The sequence below is a fragment of the Stegostoma tigrinum genome, chromosome 1 (assembly GCF_030684315.1).
Source record: "Stegostoma tigrinum isolate sSteTig4 chromosome 1, sSteTig4.hap1, whole genome shotgun sequence".
Classification (NCBI taxonomy): Eukaryota; Metazoa; Chordata; class Chondrichthyes; order Orectolobiformes; family Stegostomatidae; genus Stegostoma; species Stegostoma tigrinum.
Genome location: NC_081354.1, coordinates 187,161,489 through 187,187,939, shown reverse-complemented (window position 1 = coordinate 187,187,939; position 26,451 = coordinate 187,161,489). Strand labels below are relative to the sequence as shown.

Sequence of the window (26,451 nt, the reverse complement as noted above, 5' to 3'; positions counted from 1 at the left end):
GGACACCTGCACTGCATTCTTGCTCTTTTTCTGCCTTTTGGTCACCCATTCCCTTTCCCCTTCAGCAATCCTAATCTGCGGCGTGACCAATTTGCTAAACGTGCTATCCACGACCCCCTCAGCATCACTCAGCTCCAGAGCCATCATGCGGTCTAACGGGAGCTGCAGCTGGACACACATCCTGCACGTGAAGGACTCAGGGACATCAGCTGTGTCCCTGAGCTTCCACATTGAGCAAGAGGAGCATAACACGGGTCTGGGATTTCCTGCCATTTTTACTTTTAAGCTTAGCTTAGTCCTACTATAATATCAAATAATAGATAAATGAAATTAAATTTTCTTTTACTGATCAGTCTACTTACCAGCACATGATTTAAAAAAAACTAAAAGAAAAGCCTTCACCACTGCCCAAATATATCAGTTCACTCACCTTCCCACAACGCTCCCACTCAGCTCTGCTGCCGAAATGAAGAACTTATCTTCCGGGCAGCCCCCTTGTCCTTGCTCTCAGTGCTCCCGCTTCTGCTGCAAAAAAGCAGCAGATACATGGGGCCATGATCTTCTCAAGGGAAACTGGGAATGTGCAATAAATGTTGGCCCTGCCAGCAATGCCCACATCCTATGAATGATTTCTGAAAAAAAGTACTGGTGCTCATTTCTCTGTCAGTCCTTCTCAGCTGGGTGGGAGTGACTAATGGAAGATTTCTTCTGAAATGGGACTTTGTTGATCAGCTCACAATCATCAGTCAGTGCGATGCCTTACCTAGATCCAATCACTCTCTCTTTTGCTAGGTGCATTATTTCTGGAGTTAACAAAACAGTGAGTTTTATTAGTTACTAAACGCAAGAAGGAATAATAATGCACACACATGCACACAGATTAGGAATAAGAATGAATAAAAAAAACAGATCAGTCTCTGAGTCACTCATGAATAGTTGGTTGAATGTTGTGGCTTTTATACTGGAGAGTATCAGTTGCATGGACATTGGTGGTTGAGCAGTCAATTCTGAAACTCCTGGCTCTGCAGTTTGATTGAAATTGTTTGGTCCCAGTTCTTTTTGACAGTTGCTGGAAAAGTTTAGTTGGAAGCATCTGAGGAATGGTCACTGGACCCGAAGCATTTACTCCGGCTTTTCTTCACAGATGCTGCCTGGCCTGCTGAGATTTTCCAGCAGCTTCTGTTTTTGTTCCTGATTTACAGCGTCCACAGTTCTTCCAGTTTTTTTTTCTCTTTTTAACACTGATTGGCTAGCAGCAGTCAGAGCAAAAAAGAAAATTTTCACTTCCCTTACAGGTAATGTAGAAGTATTTAATGGCTCACATAAGGTCATTATCACACATGGGCAAGCTGTTGTAGTCAATTTTAACCCCTTTCTGTACATTCCTGGAAGCATAAAATACAAACATGTTTACATGAGATGGCTACTTGCTTGGGAGGGGGTTGTGGATAAGTCAGAAGTCACCTGTCATTGTCTTTTCCTTGTTAGTCTTTCTGATTGAAATTTTCCTGATTTTGTACAGGTGTACAATTCCATAAGTTCAGACAGAACTTTGCCAGACAATCACTGCATTCATATGCACAGTCATTTTTGAACTATACCAATTCTTTCTTAAAAAAATAAATATTGTAATTAAAAATTCAATACTTTTGCAATCATTACTACTTTGGCGGGGGGTGGGGGGCGGCGGTGTTGTATCATGATCACACAGAACCAGAAATGCATTACCAGAGTCAGTCACACACACACTCAGTCACATGCAGTCAGAGACACACGTATAGTTACAAACACTCCCAGAGACCATCACACTTGCAGGCACATCTGTAGTCACTAATACATCCAAAATCGTAGACACACTTAGTCACGCATACACATTTTCAGTCCTACACAAACCTCGACACATACACACCTATTGTCAAAGACACACCCAGAGACATGGACTTATCCATGGTCACAAACTCACCCAGGGTTACAGACATGCCCACAGATACAGACAAACTGTCAAGAACCTTATAGTTAGTCAATAACCAAAAATACACTCACACACAAAATCCACCCAACAGCTAGTATCAGATTAAAAAGAAAAGCAAACACTAATTTTCTTTCGTGAATATTTTATTAGCTTTTTCAACACTTTCATTTACTGTTATGCAGTGAATCAATTCTGATAAGTCATCGATTGCATCAAAGTGGTTATACTGTGGTGTTGTGCTGTTGTTTGTCAGCGTGGAATCTGTTTGCCAACTGTACTTGGCTAATCCAGCCTTCATCTTGGGCTTACTCTCTGTTTGTTGAGACCCTGCATTATGATGTCTGAACACCACATCAATCCCAAAATAAAAGCGTTTGTAAGATGTGCATGTGCATGTGCAAAAAATGGTCAAGGTCAAATACACTCTTTAAGACATTCAAATCATTTATAATCATTTTTCAAAGTTAAATCTATTCAATGTTAATTTAACTAACTTAGTGCCACTGCATCATTCAGCGTTACTGAGACTAAATCAAAGCATTCACAAATCATAGCTAAAATTGTGGCTTTATGGCTAAGAGAGTTTGTCTTCAGTTCCACTGCAGCTAATGTTGTTGCTCAAATAATACCAGTCATTCTCTTTTTAGAAACAGAATGCAGTTATTGTTCTTCACAGGGTGAAGTGGAAGGGGTCATGTTCTTTTAGCTGTGAGGTTGGTCAGTTGTATCTCTAGGTTTTAGGTGCAGGCTTGTTGAACAGCAGCTGTCATCATTATCCCAGAGAACTGCTCTTTCATTGCACAGACAGACATGGTGGTGACTTTAACCTGGGGCTCACCATGCCTCAGGTGAGGGGTAAGGTTGAGAATACAGAAACATCATGGTAACCTCAGTCAGTGTGAGAGTTAAGCCCATGCTGTTGGTATAACTCTGCATCGCAAACCAGCCGTCCAGCCAACTGAACTAACCAACTCTCACTTGCTGAATAACTATGTGAGCAAGCAGAGACACAGTTGTTACATCTCTTACAATGGTTCGGAGAAAGAGAAACCTGAGAAAATGGATAACTCCTCCAGTGTCAATGTGAGGTGGGATGGATTTCTCACAGTCAGTTTGATAGTTGCTGAGGGAATAAAGACATCTGGAGATAGTGTGGAAAGGCAGAGTTAATTAGACGAACAACTCTATTCCCGTTGAATGGCAGACCAGGCTTAAAACTGCTGAGTCCACTTTCCATTTTCTCTGTTCTTATGAAGTGCTTGACTTCACAGTATTAGCATAAGGTGCACTAGGTGTTGGTGCGTACTGCACTGGACAGAGAATTCACACCTTGAGTCAGTAGAGATATTATTCCATTTTGAAGCTTGATTGTTGCATGAGACTGCCAGTAGTCGCTGGCTATACTCGATTATCAAATATGCAGTCATTTATATAAATCAGGTAAGAAACATCTTCCATAAGTATTTCTCCACTGTCACCGATCATTGACGCAGATTAAGAGATTTTCACTTGCTGCCTGAAATATTACAAATCCTCACAGCCCCTTATTATAAAAGACACTCTTGCTGGATGTTGCTATCTTGATCTCTGGCTCCAGTTTTGAAGTTTCAATCTACAAAGTAAAAATGGAGAAATCAGCGACAACAACTTACACTTTTCCAGTGATCTGAAAGTAATAACGTACCCCAAGGTGCTCCACAGGAATGTTCCAGTGCTAGTGTCACTCTCCGAGCCACTCACCATCCTGACTTGGAAATATATTGCCATTCCTTCACTGTTGCTGGGTCAAAAAGGTAGCTCACCACCACCAGCTCTGCGGCAACTGGGCATGGTGGGGGGGGGTACAATATATGCTGGCCCAGCCAGCGACAGTGATGAGTGAATGAAGAAAAGACACTTAGATCCAGGGCAAACAGGGGCGGGCAACACATAGCAGTTTAGTCAGTCATACCCACAACTCATAAAATTTTGAAAGCATAAAAGATGGGTTGAGTTTGGTGGATGTGGTGGTAGGGAGGGATGGTCAGCGTGATTTAAACCATGGAAGGATCTGAAACAAATTTGAGGACTTTATAATTGAGATTTCCTTAGTCATCCAGGACTGCACTGAAACAGTTGGATAAAAGTGAAGTAGCGTGGGCTGCTGGAAATCTGAAATACAAACAGAAAGTGTTGGAGCAACTCCAGCAGGTTTGGTTACATCTAAGGCGAGAGAAGCAGTGTTCATAGTTCAAGTCTGGAAATGCTAACTCTGTTTTTCTCTTCACAGATGCAGCCAGGCCTGCTGAGCTTCTCAAGCACTTTTTGTTTTTATGTTGAAAAGTCAAATTTAGAGGTGAAAAAAGGTAAGGATTAGGGTTTCAGCAGCTCACAAGATGAAGTTGGAATTTCAAACAATGTTACAGAAGCTGTTGTAGGAGGGGCAACTTTAGATATAAATTAGGATGTCTTCTGGGGAAGGTGGGACCTGTACAAGAAGGGCGCGTTGCACCTAAACTGGATGGGCACCAAAATCCTGGGCAGGAGGCTCACTAGAGCTCTTTGGGAAGGTTTAAACTAATATGGCAAAGGGGTAGGAACTGGAACAACAGGCCAGTAAGTGCAGGGACTCGGGGATATGCACAGCAGGCAGAGGAAAGTCGAGGGGGTCAGAGGGACTGGAGGTCTGGAGTGCATTTACTTCAATGCAAGAAGTCAAACAGGTAAGACAGGTGAACGAAGAACATGGATTACTGCATGGATTTAAAGTTTTTAGCAAAGATTTGTAGTTCAGGTTGTGGGTGAGATTGGTGACTTGCTCACTGAGCTGACTTGTTTTCGTTCAGACGTTTCATCACCATGCTAGGTGACATCATCAGTGGGGAACTCCGATGAAGCGATGTTATTCTACTCCACTTGGAATTTATAATGTGCGGTCCGTTATGGTGAGTAGTGTCATTTCCGGTTTTGTCCTGTATAGGTTTGTACATGGGGTCCAATTCTATGTGTTTGTTGATTGCATTACAAGTTTGTTAGACGTATCCAGGAGGGATTTTTGAGACAGTATGTTGACAATCCAACCAGAGAGAAAGCCATACTAGACTTGGTATTAGGGAATGAGCCAGGCCAGGTGATCAATTTTTCGGTAGAAGAGCATTTTGGGTTTTGCGATCATAACGCAATAAGGTTTTGAGTAGTCATGGATGAAGAAAGGAATGGCCCACGGTTGAGGCTGCTTAATTGGGCAAGAACCAATTACATCCACATTAGACAGGAACTGGGCAATGTGGAACAAAAGCAAAGTTGCTGGAAAAGCTCAGCAGGTCTGGCAGCATCTGTGGAGGAGAAAACAGAGCTAACATTTCGGATCCGGTGACCCCTCCTCAGAACTGAGGAAGTTCTGAGGAAGGGTCACCGGACCCGAAATGTTAACTCTGTTTTCTCCTCCACAGATGCTGCCAGAGCTGCTGAGCTTTTCCAGCAACTTTGCTTTTGCTCCTAGTTTACAGCATCTGCCGTTCTTCTGGTTTTTATTACAGAATTAAATCTATGGATCAAAAGGGTGGTGTTTCGCAGATGGGGTTTCAATTCATGGGCGGTTTTGCAGGGGCGTGCAAATTATACTGTAAATGGTAGAAGACTTAGGAAAATTAACATATAGATGGATCTGGGCATGCAGATCCACAATTCCCAAAAAGAGGCAATGCAGGTAGCCAAAGTGATTAAGAAGGTATATGGCAAGCTTGCCTTCATCATTCGAGCATGAGCTACTTCGAGCATGCAAACTCATGTTGCAGCGATACAAAACCCTTGCTCGGTCGCATTTGGAGTATAGTGTGTAGTTTTGGTCACCACATTACCAGAAGGATGTGGAAGCTTTGGAGAGAGTGCAGAGAAGGTTCACCAGGATGTTACTGGTCACCAGGGCATTGACTATGAGGAAAGGTTGATGAAGGGTCTAGGTCCGAAATGTCACCTTCCTGCTCCTGAGATGCTGCTTGGCCTGCTGTGTTCATCCAGCTCTACACCTTGTTGTCTCGGATTCTCCAGCATCTGCAGTTCCCATTATCTCTTAAAAAGACCAGTATTGTTTTCACTGGAAAGACGGTGGCTGAGAGAAGACCTGATAGAGGGCTACAAAATTATGAGAGGCATAGATAGAAAATGCACTGGAAGCCCAGCTCTGTGGCAAGGCAGCACAGATTTCCAAGGCAGCAGTCCAATTTAAGAACTTCATCATGTGCCACATGAGGTGCCACACATGTATTACCTGCTGGAAGTACCCGGGGAGCCACTAACCCGGGACCATTCATTTATACGTTCATCAGTGGTCCCTTGGAGACGAGGATGACTCTTTTCTACGCACAGGGTGAATCCATAGATGGTTGTACAGACCAATGCAGCTCCCACAAGCTCTATTAAAGTTGAGCTGAAGGTGGTGAGAGGAAGGGATGGGTGGGTATTAGTGTGGCAGTGCGCTCCTTTCACTGTTTTTGCTTGGCTTTTGCTTTTTCAGGATGGCAAGTCTTGAGATGCACAATGCCTTCCCAGATGCTCCTCCTCCACTTTGGGCGTTCGTGGGGCCAGTGATTCCCAGGTGTCTGTGGGAATGCTGCACTTTGCCAGTGAGGCCATGAGGGTATCACCGAAGTGTTTCCTCGTCCACCTGGGGCTTGCCTGCTGTTTCAAAGCTGGGATTAGAGCACATGTTGGTCATGTGGACGATGTACCCAGCCCATCACAGCTGATCAAGGGTGGTCAGTGTCTCAATGTTAGGGATCTTGGCCGGGTCAAGGACACTGCTGTTAGTGAATCTACTTCCCAGCGGATTCACAGGATTTTGCGCAGGCTGCATTGCGCTGCTCCAGTGCCTTGCGGTGTCTGCTGTAGGCAGCCCACATCTCAGACCATATGGGACGGCAGGAACCACGGGCTTGGTGCCGATTTGATGTTATTGTCCTTGAACACCTATTTCCTTAGGTAGAAAACAAACCCCTGAACCAGAGGCTCAAGGCGGCAGGGCTGGAAGCTGTCTAGTGCATTAGCTACAAAATCAGAGCCTGGATACGTTCCCACTGCTTTCCTACAGCAGCCAGAAGCAGATCTGGCCTACCTCCCCATCAACATTCAGTGGCGGTACTAACCTGGGCTGGTTGTCCCTCAGCAGCTGAGAGAAGCAGCTTTAGCTGGCTCAGACTTCCCACAACCCAGTATCAATCCAATATCAATTCCATACTAATACTCTGGTGACATGGGTCCAAATCTCACAATGGCAAATAAGGAAATTTGAATACACTTGAAAGAAATTGGCGGTTGCAGCAGGTCTGGAGCAGAGATAACAAGGTGTAGAGCTGGATGAACACAGCAGGCCAAGCAGCATCTCAGGAGCAGGAAAGCTGACGTTTCAGGCCTAGACTTTTCTTCAGAAATGGGGGAGGGCTCCCACAAGCTTCAGAATCTCCCGGCCCCCAACTGCATCCCAAAACCAGTCTAGCTCAACCCTGCCTCCCTAAACTCGCTGTCCTTTCTCCCATCTATCCCCTTCTCCCACCTCAGCACCCACCCCCACCTCCTACCTACCGGCCTCATCCCAGCCTCGTTGACCTGTACTTCTTCCCTGGACTGACCAACCCCCATCCTAACTCCCCACCTACACTCACCTTTACTGGCTCCATCCCCATTCGGCCTACCGTGTCTATGTTGGCCAACAAACACAAAAGTGCACTAATCCCATTTACCGGCACTTGGCCCATAGCCTGGTATTTTAAGTGTTCATCCAGATGCTTCTTAAATGTTGTGAGTGTTCCTGCATTTTGTACTGTAGGGATTCTATGGTTCACCACCTTCTCAGGCAGAGCATGCGTATTTCTACCAGCCTCTGGGTAAGAAAAATTCTTTTCTCAAATCTTGTCCAAACCACTTACTCCTCACCTTCAAATTATGCCCTCTGGTCTTAGGCACATCTGCCATGGGGAAAGCATTCTCATTATCTATTCTGTCTATGTCCATCATAATTTTGTGTACCTTAATCATCCGCCCCCTCAGCCTCCTCTACTTGAGGGAAAACAAACTCAGCCTAGCAAGTCTCTCCTCATTACTCAGACTTTTCATCCTAAGTAACATCCTGCTGAATCTTCTCTGCACTTTCTCCAGTGCAATCACATCTTTTTGATAGTGTGACAATCAGAATTGCAGACAATATTCCATCTGTGATATAACCAATATTTTATAAAGTTGTAACATGGCTTCCTTGCTCCTACATTCTATGTCTGGCTATTGAGGGCAAGCATCTGTATAAAAACTGAAAGAACTGAGGATGCTATAAATCAGGAACAAAAGCAGAAGTTTGGAGGAAGGGTCACCGGACCCATAACGTTAACCCTGAATTTTCTTAACAGACTCTGCCAGACCTGCTAAGGTTTTCCAGCAACTTCTGCTTAATATTCCAAGCATCCTATATGCCTTCTTCACCACCCTGTCTACCTGTGCTGCCACCTTAGGGGATCTATGGACTTGTACATCAAGGTCCTTTTGTTCCTCAGTACTCCCCAGGGACCTACCATTCTTAATGTATGCTCTTCTCTTGTTAGAACTCTCAAAGTACATCACCTCACATTTATCAGGATTAAATTCCAAATGCCACTGCTCTGCCCAACTTACTAGCTGTTCAATGTTAGACTGTAGCCTGAGACCATCCTTCACACTATCAACAACACCATCAGCATACGATCCGCAAACTTATTAATTATACCTTCTACATTTACATCTAAGTCGTTAATGTACATAAACAGCAAGGGACCCAGCAGCAGTCTCTTTGGTACATCGCAGGTCACAGGCTTCCAATTACAAAAACAACCCTCCACCACCATCATGCTCTGCTTTTTATTTGTAAGCCAATTTTGGATCCATTTTGCCAATTTGCTTGGATCCCATTGGCTCTTACCTTTCAAACCAGCATTCCAAGTGGGACCTTATCAAAGGCCCTACTGAAGTCCATATAAACCACATCAACTGCACTAACCTCATCAATATGGCTCATCAGCTTTTTAAAAAAAACTCAATTGAATCAGTCAGACAGGATCTCCCTCAAACAAAACTGTGCTGATTATCCCTGACCAATCTCTGCCTTTCCAAGTATTGATTAATCCTGTCCCTTAGAACTTTTTCGAGAAATTTCTCGACCACTAGCGTCAGACGAATTGGTCTGTAATAGCCTGGGCTATCCCTGCTGCCCTTCTTGGACAAAGGAACCATATGTGCAATCCTTCAATCATCTGTATTTCACTTTTGGTCAGTGAAGCATTGAATATATCTGCCAGGGTCCCAGCAATTTCCCTTTTCTTCCCAGGGCAGTCTGGCTAATTTCATCAGGCTCTGGCAACTTATTCACTTTTATGCCCATTAAAATATTGAATAACTCCTCCTTATTAACTTTAAGGTGCTCTAGAACCTCACCACCTCAACTGAAATCCCTGGCTACAACTGTCTTTCTCCTTTGAGAACGTAGATGAGAAGTATTCATTTGAGACCTCAACCAAATCCTCTGGCTCCAGGCATAGATTGCTCGTTTGGTCTTTAGAAGGTCCCACTCTTTCCCTGGCAATCCTTTTACTCTTTATATATTTATCAAGATCCTTGGGTTTTGCATGATCTCATTTACCGAAGTTATTTCATGACCTGTCTTAGTTCTCCTAATTTTTTAAAGTAACCCCTACACTCTCTATCCTTCTAAAGGACAACCTGTTTTTAATGTGCTGTACCTGACATATGCTTCCTTCTTTTTCTTTATCAAACTCATGTTATCCCTGAACATCTAGAGGTCACTGGTAGACAAGCAGGAGGCCGGAGGAACACAGTAGGCCAGGCAGTATCTGGAGGAAAGGAGCAAATAACGTTTTGGGTATTACCTTTCTTCAGGACATATCTAGAGTTCCCTGGATTTGCTGCCCTTGCCCTTCACTCATAGAGAAACATGCTGGCCCTGAACTCCCACTATACTACTTTTAAAAGATTCCTATTTTCTAAAGGTAGACTTATCTGGAAGTAGCTGCTCCCAGTCTATGTTTGCCAGATACTGTCTAATGATATTGAAATTGGCCTTCCCCAACTTCTGCACCATCCTTATCTCCTTCAATAATGATTGATATTTAGAGTTATGGTCACCATGCCCAAGCTCACTCACTGACATTGAGCCATGTGGCCTGCTTCGTTCCTTAAGATAAGGTCTAGCACTGCCCCACCTCTAATCAGACTACCTACATAATGGCACAAAAAGCTCTCTTGAGTATACTTAAAAATTCTACTCCATCTAATCCTTTGAAATTAAGGTGATCCCAATTAATGTTATCAAAGTTGAAATTCTCTACAACAATGACCCTATATCTCTCAGAGCCTTCTTTCTGGATTTGCCAACATGTCTTGCTCCTCTATCTTTCTCTCTCTCTCTGTTGGGAGGCCTGTAGAACAATCCCAGCAAAGCAACTACCCTTTTTATATGTCAAAGTTTTACCCAGGCGGCCTTTTTTGAAGACCCTTCTTGGACCTCATCTCTCATTACAGCAGTGATGGTTCCATTATCAATTATGTAATGCCCCCACCTCTCTTACACCTCTCCACTATTGCATCCCTGGAATGTTGAGCTGTCAGTCCTGTCTGACCTTTAACTACATTGCAACAACTGCAATAATACGACATTCCCACATGCTGATCAATGTTCTAAGCTCATCGGCCTTGCGATCAGGCTCCTTGCATTAAAATAGATGCAATTTAGCTTTCCAGATGTCCCATGTGCCTTATCCTGCTCATGTCTTCTCCCCCGTCTGCTGTGCTGTTATTATATTCCTATCACCCTGCTGAATCAGTTGAAAACGTCCTCAATAGCACAAGCAAACCTCCCAGCAATGACACTGGATCCATTCCAGTTCAAGCGAGATTCCCCCTCATAAGACTATTAGATTTATGAGTAGAATTAGGCCAAATGACCCATAGAGTCCGCTCCACCATTCAATCATGGCTAATATGTCTCTCAACCTCATTCTCCTGTCTTGTCTTTGTTAATCAAGAACTCATCCATCTTTGACTTAAATACAATCAATGAAGTGGATTCTACACCTCCCTGCAGCAAAGAGTTCCACAGATTCACTGCTCTCTGGCAGAAAAAAATCCTTCTCATCTATCTTCTAAAGGGTCATGCCTTCACCTTGAGGCTGTGCCCTTGGGTCCTAGTCTCTCCAACCGGTGGAAATATCTTCTCCATGTCCACTCTATCCAGTCGTCTCAGTATTCAGTATGTTTCAAACAGATCCCCCCCTCATCCTTATAAATTCCATTGAGTATACACTCAGAGTCCTCAAACACTCCCATTTGACAAGCCCTTCATCCCAGGGATCATTCTTGTCAACTCCCTCCAAGGCCAGCATATCCTTCTTGTGATACATAGCGCAAAACTGCTCATGATACTCCAAATGCCATCTGACCAGAGTTTTATACAGCCTCAGTTGTACATCTCTGCCCTTGTGTTCTAGGCCTCTTGAAATTAATGCTAACACTATATTTGGTTTTCTTAATTGCCAACTGAACCTGCATGTAACCTCGACAGAATACTGAACAAGAACTCCAAGTCCCTTTCTGCTTCAAATTTCTGCAGCTTTTCCTCATTTAGAAAATATGCCTATATTTTTCCCAGTTCCCAATATAATTCCACTCTTTCCCACATTGTATTCCATCTGTCATTTCTTTGCCCACTGTCCTAGCTTGTTCAAGTCCTTCTGCATTCTTCCTGCTTTCTTAACACTACCTGCCCTTTCACCTACCGAGTATTATCTAAGCACTCAGCAACAATGCCCTCACTGCTTTTGTCCAGTTCATTAAACTATAATGTGAATAGTTGTGGGCCCAATTCTGACCCCTGTAGAACTCCACTAGTCACAGGCTGCCATCCTGAGAAAGATCCCTTATGCCTACTCTCTGCCATCTACTAATCCTCTATCCATGCCAGTACCTTATCCCAGACACTATTAGGGCAGCAGTTTACTTCTTGAAGATTAACCTTAGAGTTGTTAGTGAACCAGGTGGACAATCGACAACAGTTTCATGGCCACCATTAGAATCTTAATTCCAAATTTTTACTGAACTCAAATTCCACCATCTGCTACAGAGGAGATTACAGCATTGATAAGGTAAGGGTCACGGAGTGATTTGAATACATGAAAGGAACTGGCATTTGTTGATGGGTTACAATATGAACACAGGAGTGATGGATGAGCTAGTAACATACTGAATTTAAATAGCGAGTGGATGTGACTGGTCTTAACGCACTTGACTTTGTTATTACTGTGCTATCTGGTTGGGATCCATCTGTTTCACTGCTGATTCTTCACTGAAAAGAAATTGCTGCTACTTTCCTTTCTGGCTGAGGATGTAATGGTTCTGGTATGACAATTCCCCCGCTGAGCGCTCACAGTGAGGTGTGAGTCGCTGCTGTTTCAGCTTTTGTCTTCTTGCTCTCTCTCTTTCTCTCTCTCACTGTCATACATACACACTCATCGTCACGTGGGGTGTTTTAGTCACCATTTTTTTAAACAGACGAACATCAAAAACCTACATAACACATCCTAAACCACCTTCGTTAACAATACGTCATTTTAAACCTGTCACACTTCCATGTTTCAGAACTTGCTTGATGATAGGAATTAGATAGATGGGGACAAAATTTTATCTCCCGCCTACTTCTACCTGAAACTGAACAAAAGAACATACCAATTTTTTCAGTAAATCAGGAGGCTGCTGGTTAATTCCTGCTTTAGAGACTTGAGCACATTATCCAGTCTCAGTGCAGAATTGAAGGAGTGGTGACTTTTAAATGGGATGTTAATCCAAGGCCTCATGTACCCTTCCAGGTGGATAACATAGATCCCATGGTATTATCTCTGAGATGAGCAAAAGACCTCTCTCTAGTGTCAGAGCCAGTGTTTATCCTCCAATAAAATGGATAATCAGGTCATTGTCTCAAGTCATATTATAGAATTTGCAAATTCCATGATTTTAGGATCTCCCAGAGCATTTTAGAGACAAAAGTATTTTGAAATGTTGTCAGCATTGTATTGGGTACTGTGGCAACATACTTACACATCTCAAGTTCCCACAAAAATGGTGTGATAAATAATGAGCTAATCAACTGCAGTAATGTTGATTGAGGGATAAATATTTATAAGGATACTGGGGAAAACACCCCCAGCTCTTCATTCAATCAGAACAAGACACCTTTTATGACCACCTAAAGAGAACAGATACGTCCTCAGTGTAGCATCTGAGCCAAAAAACAATACACCCAAAGGTACAGCACTCCCATAGTACCGAATTGGAAATTTTAGCTGAGATTATTTTTAATAAGGGGCGCTGTTTAAAAATTAAAGGTCAACTTTTTAAGACAGATGTGAGGACTAATGTCTTCTTTTAAAGAGCTGCACGACTTTGGAAAATTCTGCTTCAGATGGCAGTGGAGATGGGATCATGGAATATTTTAAGCTGGTTCTTGTTAGTCATGGAAATCAAAGGTAATGGAGGTAGAGGAGAATGTAAAATTCAAAACACACACAGATTAACCATGCTTGTATTGAATAGGAGAGCAGGCTCGAGGGGCTGAATGGCCTACTCCTGCTACTAATTTGTATGTTCCTGTCTTCGGGAGCCGGGCTTGAATAAAGAACCTTTCGACTCAAAGGCGAGAGTGCTACCCACTGAGCTCAGGCTAACACTTCTAAGATGAGTTGCGAGTTCATTAAAATCCTTCAATGATAGGGAACCTGCTGTCCTTATGCGGTCCGATCTACACATGACTTCCATGTGATTAACTCTTTACTGTCTTCTGAAGTCACAGTTGCAAATACTTAATTGCCAGAATTTGGCCCCAAACCATCTTTGATGGGTCACAAATGCAACCCGCGCCTGCATCAGGCACATCCTTAGAACAAATAATCAAACATACGCGCACATTTGCAAAGATTGTTAATCAGCCTCAGCTGGGGCAGGGCGACTGTACAAATGACTGAGCTTCCTTTTAATCTCTGTAAATCGTGGCATTTTCAAGATGAAAGTCTGTCAGGCGCTGTACCTAATACGTTGTTTATATTTGTATTGTGAATCACATCTTATCATCAGGCACTCAGTCAAATGGAAACTAGCTCTGGGTTAATTTGGGATGATACCAGAACTGAAAGGTGATAACTGTCAGGGAAGATTGAACAGGTTGAAGCATTTCCCTGTAACAGCGAAGGCTGAGGGTGCCTTGATCGAACCCCTGAAAGGTTTTGATATGATAGATGTAGAGATGATGTTTCTACTATTGCAGAGACCAAAACTAGCGACCATGTGGCAGTCATAACTGAATCCAACAGAGAATTCAGGAATAAAAGAGTGATTAGAATTTGTAATTTGCTATCAGGAGTACTTAAGGAAAATAGCATTGATGCATTTAGAGAGAATCGAGATAAATAGGTGGCTAGCACTGTCAGCAATGCTGCCTCGTGGCGCCAGGAACCCTGGGTTCAATTCCACCATTGGGTGATTGTCTGTGTGGAGTTTGCATATTCTCCCTGTGGCTGTGTGGGTTTCTGCTGGGTGTTCTGGTTTCGTGCTACAGCCCAAAGATGTGGGGGTAAGATGGATTGCCCAGTTAAATTGCCCATAGTGACCAGGGGTGTTTATGTTAGGTGGATTAGCCATGGGAAATGTAGGGTTACAGGGAAAGGGTAGGGAAATAGGGGTGGGTCTGCGTGGGATGCTGTTTGGAACGGTGGTGTGCACTTGTTGGGTTGAATGGCCAGTTTCCATTCTGTAGGGATTCTATGAAATATGAGAGGAAATAAAGAACAGGCTTAGATGAAGAGGGATGGGGAGAAGGCAGCTGTGAAACATAAATACCAATGTTTCTTCACTGTTGCTGGGTCACAATCCTGGATTTCCTCCCTCATGGCACTGTGGGCTAATTTACAGCAGATGAACTGCAGCAGTTCAAGAAGGCAGCTCACCACCTCCTTTGCAGGGGCAACTAGGGACAAGCAAAAAAATGCTGGCCAGTCAGTAACCACAAGTGAATTGAGAAAATGACCAGTTGAGCCAAAGGACCTGTTTCTAAGATGTAAATAAGACAAAGAACCGTGGATGCTGAAGATAGAGTTATAGAGATACACAGCATGTAAACAGACCCTTCATTCCAACTCGTCCATGCCGACCAGATATCCTAAATTAATGCGGTACCATTTGCCAGCATTTGGCCCATTTCCCTCTAAACCCTTCCTATTCATTTACCCATCCAGATGCCTTCTAAATGTTGTCATTGTACCATCCTCCACTACTTCCTCTGGCAGCTTAGTCCATACATGCACCACCTTCCACGTGAAGACGTTGCTCCTTAAGTCCCTTTTAAATCTTTCCCCTCTCACCTTAAACCTATGCCCCTCTAGTTTTGGACACGCTACCCTGGGAAAAGACCTTGTCAATTTACCCTATCCATGCCCCTCGTGATTTTATAAACTTCTATAAGGTCACCCCCTCAGTCTCCATTGCTCCAAGGAAAATAGCCCCAGCCTATTCAGCCTGTCCCCATGGTTCAAACCCTCGAACCCTGGCAACATCCTTGTAAATCTTTTCGGAATCCTTTCAAGTTTCACAACATCTTTCCTATAGCAGGGAGGTCAGAATTGCATGCAGTATTCCAATAGTGAGAACGTAATAGAGAAAACACAGAAATTGCTGGAGAAACTCAGCAGGTCTGGCAGTTTCTCTGGAGAGGAAGTAACTTCGGGACCAGCAACCCTCTTTCAGAAATGTTAACTCTGCTTTCTCTCCACAGAAGCTGCTGAACTTACTGAGTTTCTTCTCTGCTTTTTGTTTTTGTATATGCTATATAATGAGTTCATAATATCTTAAAACTCTTTATATCCAGTGGCATTATGTAGCCCTGTAGCAATGTAAGGGATGCAGAAGTTAATTTTTGTGCCTAAATTCCTGGGTAGCAATGAAGAGGAGACAATACGATCTGTGTGATGTTAGCTGATGGTCAAACACTGACCAGGATGTTGTGCTTTCAGAAATGCTGCTGACGTGAAGTATTTTCATCTGAGGTCTGATAGGGCTTCAATTCAATCTCATATTTGAAAAGAGGCTGAGATAGTGCCTGATCTACAGTCTCAAAATCTGAAAGGCCACTATTTGATCCACTCAGTGACAGAAAATCAGACTATCCTTACCAGAGCATGTAAGGACAGTGTGATCTATTATCCCTGTGTGTGAAAAGACGTTGGTGAATTTAGCAGGCGGTTGTCTTGCTCCTCAGTAGAAAAGTTTGACTTGAACCGACCAACGTTAGGAAACAGTTGCCTTGCAGCAGTAATTTGCAAGGAATGGCTTTAAAAAGCTTAGACTACAAGCATACCAAAAAAGAAGCTCCATGGTCTTAAAGGTCAGTGGATTTTGGTCAGGAAGAGATGAGGCAGCCAGGGTCCTGGCCGTGAAGTTCGGGTTCTGGAGGCGATGGTGTGAGGGAACGAGGGGTCTTTGATCCTGGGGGAGGGTGTTGCCCTCAAAGTGGGATCCACTGTTCCAGAGAGTGACCCACTGGCCCAGAGTGTGACCCACTGCCCCAGAGAGTGACCCATTGACTCACAGCGTGAACCACTGTCCCAGAGAGTGACCCGCCATCCCATAGTGGCTGGCTGTCTGATAGAATGGCTCACTGCTCAGACTGTGAAAGGACCTCTGATGAGACCAACTGCCCAGACTGTGAAAGGACATTCTTTAATAAACTGTAACACTCAGATTTTCAGGCGTGGAGTTGACAGGAAGTTATTCTAACTGTATAACAGTGACCTTACACTTCTCAAGATACTGAACTTCAGAATTCCTTTAGAGTGGAAAGCTCTTGGGAACTCCTGAGGTCATGAAAGATGCTGTAGAAATTCAAGCCTTGCATTTTTAATGTAGAACCCAGTGCTCCCAAGTCAGGGAACATAATGTAAGAAAAATGTGGTTAGCTGCCCCCAGAGGAAATTCATGGATGGGACACAAATATTCCTTGCAATTGATGCCATGAATATTTGTTTCTGCTACAGCATGGTGTATTGTCCCCTCTCCATTTATTTTTAGCCTGGGGGAGGCAAGCAGTGCACAAAAACCCGTGACACTCACACCTTTGCAGACTTTCACCTTGTGTGAAGTAAAGTCTTAAGTTGAAGTGTAACAAGAAAGAAGCTGATCTCTTACTGAGGCAAGGCCCAACTGCATTATGGGAAGCAACACCTCATTTGTTCAAACTGCACATATGTCTCATTCCTGCACCATATGGCACTCCAAGCTATTTACAGTAATAATTAATTCTTAATCAGCATTTAACCTCTGTAAAATGTTTTAGAGATCTAATCACCTTCTAGATAGCACTAATGATAGAAAAAAGTATAAACACAGTCAGAGAGGAAATATACAAAGAGACTGAGCTGGGATTATGGAGATTCATTAAATGACATATTTGTGAATTTTACTTGCTCCAACTATGAAGGATTATTGTTATGGAATGGGGGACATCCCACTTTGGGTAGCCAATATATCATGTACTCCCTGGTCAATCTGAATCACTGCTTCCAATCGGTGAGTATTTGAATGGGGGTCCACCATAGGGATGGTGGCCTGGCATCTTTTTCTAGCTTTCTCTTGTTTTCCCGCCCCACCAATGTTTTCACTATTACGTCTCTCCTGGGAATCACCTTTGTTTCCTTATTTATCCCATTGTGCTCTTAGCATCATCTCTTTTGCCATTTAACTCCTGCTTTTTATTCTCTTCCACCCAGTTTCTTGCCTTCACCCTTTTTTCACCCTCTGCAATTGCTTGAAAAGCTTTCTTTGATTCACAGGGTGTGGGTACTAAGATGATCAGCATTTATTGCCCATCACTAATTTCACTGGAGATGGAGTTAGTGAGCCACCTTAATGACAGTTTAAGAATAAATCATGTTGCTGTGGGGTTTCAGGCATACACAGGCTAGACCAGGAAGGAGAATAGATTTTCTCCCCAAAGGGACACCAATGAACAAGATGGACTTCTACAACAAGTTGGTGGTTACATGGTCATGATGAGTACGACATTCCATTTCATAGTTGCAATTCTCAGGATGAAAGTGGAAAGACCTATTCCTCTTCCAGAGCGACGCCAAACCTCTCTCCTTTTATCAGAGTTCTGAGGAAGAGTCGCTGGACCCGAACTGTGAACTCGCAAATGCTGCCAGACCTGCTGAGCTTATTCAGCAACTTCTCTTTTTGTTTCCAATTAACAGCATCCACAGTTCTTTTGGTTTTTTACTTTCTCCTTATTTTCTCTTTTTCGAAGGGAAAAGCTGACAGGTTTAGGGATGCCTGGCTGACAAGGGATATTGAGGCTCTGGTCAAGAAAAAGAAGAAGGAATACATTGGGTTTAAGCTATCGGGCTCAAGTGAATCCCTAAATGACTACAGAAAGTGGAGGATCACACTTAAGTGGGATATCAGGAGGGCAAAAAGAGGGTATGGACTTTTGGGGATTGGTACCGGCATGTTGGGTCAAATTGCCTCCTTCTCTACTCTAAAAATCTATGGTGCTAAAATTCTATTTGTCTTCTATTGATGACCTCTTATTTTTCCACAACAGTAAACAACATTTTTGCATCTTACTTGTTCAGTCCTGTAAAAATCCTACATATTTCAATTAAGGTCACCTCTCATTCTTCTAAACTCCACTAAATACAGGCCCAATCTACTCAACCTCTGCTCATGCAAGTCTCTAAATACACAGATCTACGAGTGAGTGTTCCCTGGACTACCTCCAATGCCAGTATTTTTTTCCTTCGATAAGGGAACCAAAACTGTTCATGATACTCTTTTACAATAAAAACACTAACTGCTGGAGAAATTCAGCAAGTTTGACATCCGTGGAGAGAAGGCAAAGTTAACAATTTGAACCCAAAGCTAGCGAGTTTTGAGAAGATTTGTAGCTCAGGTTGAGGTTCTGGATGTGAGTTTGCTCGCTGAGCTGGAAGGTTAGTTTTCAGACGTTTCGTCACCATTCTAGGTAACATCATCAGTGAGCCTCCGACGAAGCGCTGGTGTTATGTCCCGCTTTCTATTGCTGCCAGATCTAATGAGTTTCTTCTGTTTTGGTTTCAGATTTCTGGCACCGGCAGTTTTTATTTTGGGGTTTAATTGTGTTTTTTTCTCATGGTACTCTTTTGTTTTTTATTCTATTATCACTCCTTTGGTCTTATCTGTGAAACGTTTTATGATTTAATCTCTCCTGTCCTCAACTCTATTACAGATTTATCCTTTAGTTCTTCTCCCCAGTTTCCCCCTTTGAATTGCTCAAAACCTATTACATTTCAAACTTTTGTCCAGATCTGATGCAAGACCACAGATATGAAATATTCTCCTCTTTACCTAATATTTTAACTCTTTCATCAGAGCCTCTTCTGCACAAACCCTAATTCTACCAATGAAGCTCATCCTTTTCATACCTTAATAAACCAGAAGATGCTGGAAATTTTCAGCAGGTCTGACAACATCTGACAGTGGTGAGAGAAACGGTTAATGCTTCAGTGTGAAGATTTCTCATCAGAATTGAGAAAAATTTGAAATGTAATATGTTTTAAGTGAGTCAAATGGAGGAGAATGGATAAATAACAAAAGGATGGATCTGTGATACAGCAGAAGCCAGGAGACAAAATGTGACAAAAATTTGGTCGGGCAGAATCAAAAAGAGTAGTAGTGGAGCAAGTGAGGAGACAAAAGATTTGTCCAGAGAAGGTGTGAATGACAGACTAATGAGCAGCTGTTGTCTGAAAGCAAAAACGAGAAAACAAAGATTTCAAGTGACACATGCAAAGATAAGGAAACAAAATGGAGGGGGTGGAGATTTCAATCTGAAATTGTTGTACTGAATATTCCATTCAGAAGACTGTAAAGTGCTTCTTCAAAAGACAGGGTGCTATTTAGTTAGCATTGAGTTAGCAATGAGTTAGCATTGAGCCTCTAAAACCCAAACTCTCCGATTACAACCCATCCCTCTATTGTGAGGTGAAGTTTTAAATTTTTTTCATGTGATCATTGTCTCTGTTAAGGCCAGCATTTGTTTCCTGCCCCGAATTATCTTTGAGAAGGTATCAGTGAGGAACCCCAAGACTGTCCCACATGTCCTAGAACTCTGCGTCTTCCTTTGTTTCAAGCCCTTATGAAATGTTCTGTTAAAAGATAAAATTTCTTTATTCATTCATAGGACAACAGCATCACTTTTAGACAGCATTTATTGCTCCGAGGGCAGTTGAGAGCAAACCACATTGCTGTGGGCCTGGAGTCACATGTAGGCCAGACCAGGTAAGGATGGCAAAATGTGAGGCTGGATGAACACAGCAGGCCAAGCAGCATCTCAGGAGCACAAAAGCTGACGTTTCGGGCCTAGACCCTTCATCAGAGAGGGGGATGGGGAGAGGGAACTGGAATAAATAGGGAGAGAGGGGGAGGCGGACCGAAGATGGAGAGAAAAGAAGATAGGTGGAGAGGGTGTAGGTGGGGAGGTGGGGAGGGGATAGGTCAGTCCAGGGAAGACGGACAGGTCAAGGAGGTGGGATGAGGTTAGTAGGTAGCTGGGGGTGCGGCTGGGGGTGGGAGGAAGGGATGGGTGAGAGGAAGAACCGGTTAGGGAGGCAGAGACAGGTTGGACTGGTTTTGGGATGCAGTGGGTGGGGGGGAAGAGCTGGGCTGGTTGTGTGGTGCAGTGGGGGGAGGGGATGAACTGGGCTGGTTTAGGGATGCAGTGGGGGAAGGGGAGATTTTGAAACTGGTGAAGTCCACATTGATACCATATGGCTGCAGGGTTCCCAGGCGGAATATGAGTTGCTGTTCCTGCAACCTTCGGGTGGCATCATTGTGGCAGTGCAGGAGGCCCATGATGGACATGTCATCAAGAGAATGGGAGGGGGAGTGGAAATGGTTTGCGACTGGGAGGTGCAGTTGTTTGTTGCGAACTGAGCGGAGGTGTTCTGCAAAGCGGTCCCCAAGCCTCCGCTTGGTTTCCCCAATGTAGAGAAAGCCGCACCGGGTACAGTGGATGCAGTATACCACATTGGCAGATGTGCAGGTGAACCTCTGCTTAATGTGGAATGTCATCTTGGGGCCTGGGATGGGGGTGAGGGAGGAGGTGTGGGGACAAGTGTAGCATTTCCTGCGGTTGCAGGGGAAGGTGCCGGGTGTGGTGGGGTTGGAGGGCAGTGTGGAGCGAACAAGGGAGTCACGGAGAGAGTGGTCTCTCCGGAAAGCAGACAGGGGTGGGGATGGAAAAATGTCTTGGGTGGTGGGGTCGGATTGTAAATGGCGGAAGGATGGCAGTTTCCTTCCCTAAAGGACATTAATGAACCAGATGGGTGTTTCCCTGACAATCAGCAACAGATTTCATTGTTATGACTAGATTCTTAATCCCAGATTTTTTTTAGTGAATTTGAATTCCACCATCTGGCATGGCAGGGTTTGAACCTAGAATGTTATCTTCATCTCTGAATTAACAGTCCAGCAATAATGCCACAAGGCCATTGCCCCTTGTCTTAGGTGCAACCACTCCATGTAACCAAGAATTCCAGGTTCCATCAACACAGCATTAAAAAAAGTTGTCTGAACCAATTTCCTCCTCCTTAAAGTGGCTGTTTTAAATTGGTAAACCTCTTGACCTAAGAGGAAGACTGAAATGTAGCTATTTTTCAATATTGGACTGAAATACTAGCTTGGACTTTATGCTGCAGTTTCTATCAGGAACTTCTCACTCAAACTAAGAAAGCTACCAGCTGAGCCAAGCAGTCATTACATTTAACTATAGACAGTATGCTATCGTGTTACCCCTATCTCCCCACATCATCACATGAAGCTGTACAGAGATATAAGCTGAGCAATTATAGCACTATTTAACGATTGCCCCTTCTCCTACTCCTATCCTCACACAACAGCTGTAGCAATATGACACTTACTTATTGGCCCAAGAGCTGTGTGAGGGAGAATTCCACATTCGATGGCAACCATTTATTCGAATAAAATGTATTACACTTTGTCAGGCACAAAAGAAATGAACAGAATCTTTCCACTACAAAACTAAACTGATTGTTATCCACCACACAGGGTTTGGAGGAGGCTATGCAGACTCTCCAGACTGTTACATAAGAACTGGAGGCCATTCAACCAATGCTGTCACTGAACTGGTCACGCACAGAATCACACAGTAGCTTAGAAGATACTATTGAGAGTTTTGCTCCATTTAAATGCCATGCATCCTTATCGGTAGAGAAAGTTAAAAACAGTAAAATGACAATAAAATTTAAAGAGAAGATTGCATTTGAACTTAATAAAAAGAGTCAACAGGCTATTCTTAGGGATAAAAGCAGAAGTTGCTGGAAAAACTCAGCAGGTCTGGCAACAGCTATTGAAGAAAGCAGAGTTAATATTTCAGGGAAGGAGCAAATTACACCAGATGCTGGAATCTGCCCCAGCAGGCCCATCGTATCAGCCTGTCCTGACTCACTGAGCTCATTTCCTTGGACCTTGACTCCATCCTCTTTCCAACTGTCCAGATCTTGCCCACCTACATGTGCAATTCCTCCGACGTCCTCTGCCATATTGACAATTTCTAGTTCCCTGGCCCTAAGTGCCTCCTGTTAACATAGAACATTACAGCACAGTACAGGCCCTTCGGCCCTCGATGTTGTGCCGACCTGTCATACCGATCTCAAACCCATCTAACCTACACTATTCCAAGCACGTCCATATGCTTACCCATGGATATTTAATCCATTGATACCTCAATTCCCAACCAGGGCAGACTGCGATCTCTCAGCTTCTTTCTCGACCAGAGGCATGAATGCTCCTTAACACTGCCTTCCCTTTTCTTGAGCTCTCTGTCTCCATTTTGGGGAATAAGCTCTCCACTACCATCCACTGCAAACCCACTGACTTCCATAGCTACCTTTACTACAGCTCATCACACCCCACATCCTGCAAGGACTCTATCCCATTCTCCCACGTCACATTTGTTCGGATGATGCCACCTTCCAAAACAGCACGGCTGACATGGCTTAATTCTTCCATAATTGTGGTTTCTGCCCGCTCTGGGTTACAGGACCCTCAACCACATTTGACCACATGTTAAGCCGCCTGTTTACTTTCTTCCTCCTCAGTATATTTATCTGCTCTTCAGACGGTCGGTGCAGGCTTGATGGGCTGAATGGCCTCTTTCCATACTGTAGAGATTCTGTGAGCCTCCACACTTCCACCACTGGCTGACTCACATACTTAGCAACGATGCACTGCCTCTCAGGAGAACATTTTCTTAATAAGCATTGATATGGACCAGACCAAACCCCATCAATGTGAAGAAGATAGCCTAGACCCCAACTTTTTCTTATTTTTAAAGGTAAGTATAAGGCGTTGTGTTCTGGATTAAATTTCATTGGTCAAACTACCAGGCTTGAAGCAAAACATACTTTATTCCTATGCTATAGCCAAAAGAAAGAAGAGTTGAAGTAACTTAACTCTTGGAAAACCTAACAGAATAATAGATTATTTAATGACTAAACAGGAACTGTTCCAATGTAGTAACGTCCTGTGCTGTAATCAGTTAGGATTAAGTTAGTTTTTATGCAGAAGATATGATGGGATAAGGGCTAAAAGAGTAAACAATAGGTGGAAATAGAGCCCAAAGAGACAGAATAACAGTTGGACGAGAGTGAGTAATGGTCAGCCTAGGAGAATGAACGGTTGCTAATGGGGACTATTAGTGGCTAAAAATCTGTAGTGTGTAATAGCTGACCATGTGATGACAAGGCCTGGTGTGTGGGGGTTGTGTAAGGACATGGGAGAAGGTGCCTCAAGCACTAAAATTTTTGAACTCAATATTGAGTCCAGAAGGGTCTAGATTCCCCAAGTGGAAAATGAGGTCTGTTCTTCCGGCTTGCACTGAACTTCACTGGTACACCCCAGCATGCCTGAGTCAGAGACATTGGCCAGGGAATAAGATGGTGTGCTGAAACGGCAGGCAACTAGAAGCTCAGGGTCCTTTTTGCAGACAGACTGTAGGTGTCCTGCAAAGCAGTCATCGGTCAACATTTCATTTCCCCAGAGTAGATCACATTGTGAGCAACGAATGCAATAGACTCGATTGAGTTAAGTGTCGGTAAAGCGCCGCTTCACCTGGAAGGTGCGTCTGGGCCTAGGGGATCATTGGCTGCACTTCTATCATCCTTAGTTCAAGAGCAAACTATACAGTAAATGGAAAAGCTCTGGGGGAAATTGATGCTCAGAGAGATCTGGGTGTCCAGGTCCACTGTACCCTGAAGGTGGCGATGCAGGTCGATAGAGAGGTCAAGTCAGCATACCGCATGCTTTCCTTCATTGGGCGGGGTATTGAGTACAAGAGTTGGCAGGTCATGTTGCAGTTGTATAGGACTTTGGTTCGACCACATTTGGAATACTGTGTACAGTTCTGGTCGCCACATTACCAAAAGGATGTGGATGCTTTGGAGAGGGTGCAAAGGAGGTTCACCAGGATGTTGCCCTGATATGGAGGGCGCTAGCTATGAAGAGAGGTTGAGTTGATTAGGATTATTTACATTAGAAAGACGGAGGTTGAGGAGGGACCTGTTTGAGGTCTACAAAATCATGAGGGGTATAGACAGGGTGGATAGTATGAAGCTTTTTCCCAGAGTGGGGGATTCGATTATTAGGGGTCACGATTTCAAGGTGAGAGGGGAAACATTTAAGGGAGTTATATGTGGAAAACTCTTTACGCAGAGGGTGGTGGGTGCCTGGAACGCGTTGCCAGCGGAGATGGTAGAGGGGGGCACAATAGCGTCATTTAAGATGTAACTAGACAGATACATGAATGGGCAGGGAGCAGAGGGATACAGATTCTTGGAAAATAGGCAACAGGTTTAGATAGAGGATCTGGATCAGCGCAGGCTTGGAGGGCCAAAAGGCCTGTTCCTGTGCTGTAATTTTCTTTGTTCTCTTTGTTGTTCTTTTGTGGGATGCTGTCACCTGACACATATTCCCCCTCCCCGCCACCCCACTCTTAGTCAGCCTACTGCAAAGACTGTTCCCTCTGGGACGCCCTGGTTCACTCCTCCTTCATTCCCAACATCCTCCCACAGCCCCATGGCACCTGCAACTGCAGAAGTTGTAATACCTGCCTATTTACTTTCTCCCTCTTCACTATCCTTATCCGCTCTTCTGACGGTCGGTGTAGACTTGATAGGTTGAATGGCCTCTTTCCATACTGTAGAGATTCTGTGATCCTCCACACTTTCACCACCGGCTAACTCACATACTTAGCAATTGCCTCTCAGGAGAACATTTTCTTAATAAGCATTGATATGGACCAGACCAAATCCCATCAAAGTATGTTAAAAAGATAGCCTAGGCCTAACTTTTTCTGATTATTAAAGGTGAGTATAAGGTGCTGTGATCTGGATTAAATTTGATTGGTCAAAATACCAGGCTTGAAGCAAAACACACTTTATTCCTATGCTATAGTTAAAATACAAACAAAAGAAAGAAAAATTGAGGTAACTTAACTCTTGGTAAACTTAACCGAATAATAGATTATTTAATGACTAAACAGAAACTGTTCCAATCTAGCAACATCACAAAAATGCACCCTTGGCAAAGGCAAATTCAGTAAACATTTCTCTCCATTTAGGTAATGTTAGTTTTTTATTCTTCCCTCAAAAATGGATAACCTCACACTTATCCACGTTAAACTCCACCTGCCAAAATTTGGCCCATTCATCTATCCTATCCATGTCCCATGTAAATTTTGTACTTCTTTATTGCAACTCATTGTCCCATATATTTTAGTGTCATCTGCAAATATGGCTAAAGCACCTTCCATCTCCGGACTAAACCCTGTGGCATCCCACAAGTTACATTGTACCAACCAGAAAAAAGACCCACTTATCACAACTCTCTGCTTTCTGTTACTCTGCCAATCTTCCATCTAAGTTAACAAATTAACCCTAACCCCAACCTTGTGTACTAATGTCCTTTAGGGAAGGAAACTGCCGGCCTTACCTGGTCTGTCCAGACTCACAGCCAATGCAGTTAGCTTTTAAACTGTCCTCTGGGCGATTAGTCTTGGGCAATAAATGCCTCATTCTGTGAATGAATAAAAAGATCTGCAGGCCTGCCATATCTATTGGTGGACAATTGTACAACTCACTGGAGGAGGAGGCTCCACAAAATCCCCCATTCTCAATGGTGGAAGGGCCCAGCTCATCAGTGCAAAAGAAAAGGCTAAAGCATTCATGACAATGTTCAGCCCGAAAGTGCTGAGTGGATGATCCATCTCAGCATCTTCCAGTGGTTGCCAGCATTACAGAGAACAGTCTTCAGACAAGTCGATTCACTCTGCGTGATCTCAAGAAACGGTTGGAAGAACTGGATACTGGAAA

General features: G+C 43.6%; 1 protein-coding gene across 5 annotated transcripts in view; it reads right to left on the bottom strand.

The window, feature by feature from the left end:
• Positions 1-2,097: 2,097 nt before the first annotated feature.
• LOC125455349 (sideroflexin-5-like) overlaps positions 2,098-26,451 on the bottom strand; it is a 274,456-nt gene continuing 250,102 nt past the window's right edge. For all 5 annotated transcript variants that reach the window (XM_059650637.1, XM_059650636.1, XM_059650639.1 and 2 more), the window contains one exon: positions 2,098-3,584. In XM_059650637.1, the coding sequence (XP_059506620.1) occupies positions 3,507-3,584 (78 nt within the window). In that variant the 3' untranslated portion in view covers positions 2,098-3,506. The remainder of the gene's footprint in view (positions 3,585-26,451) is intronic.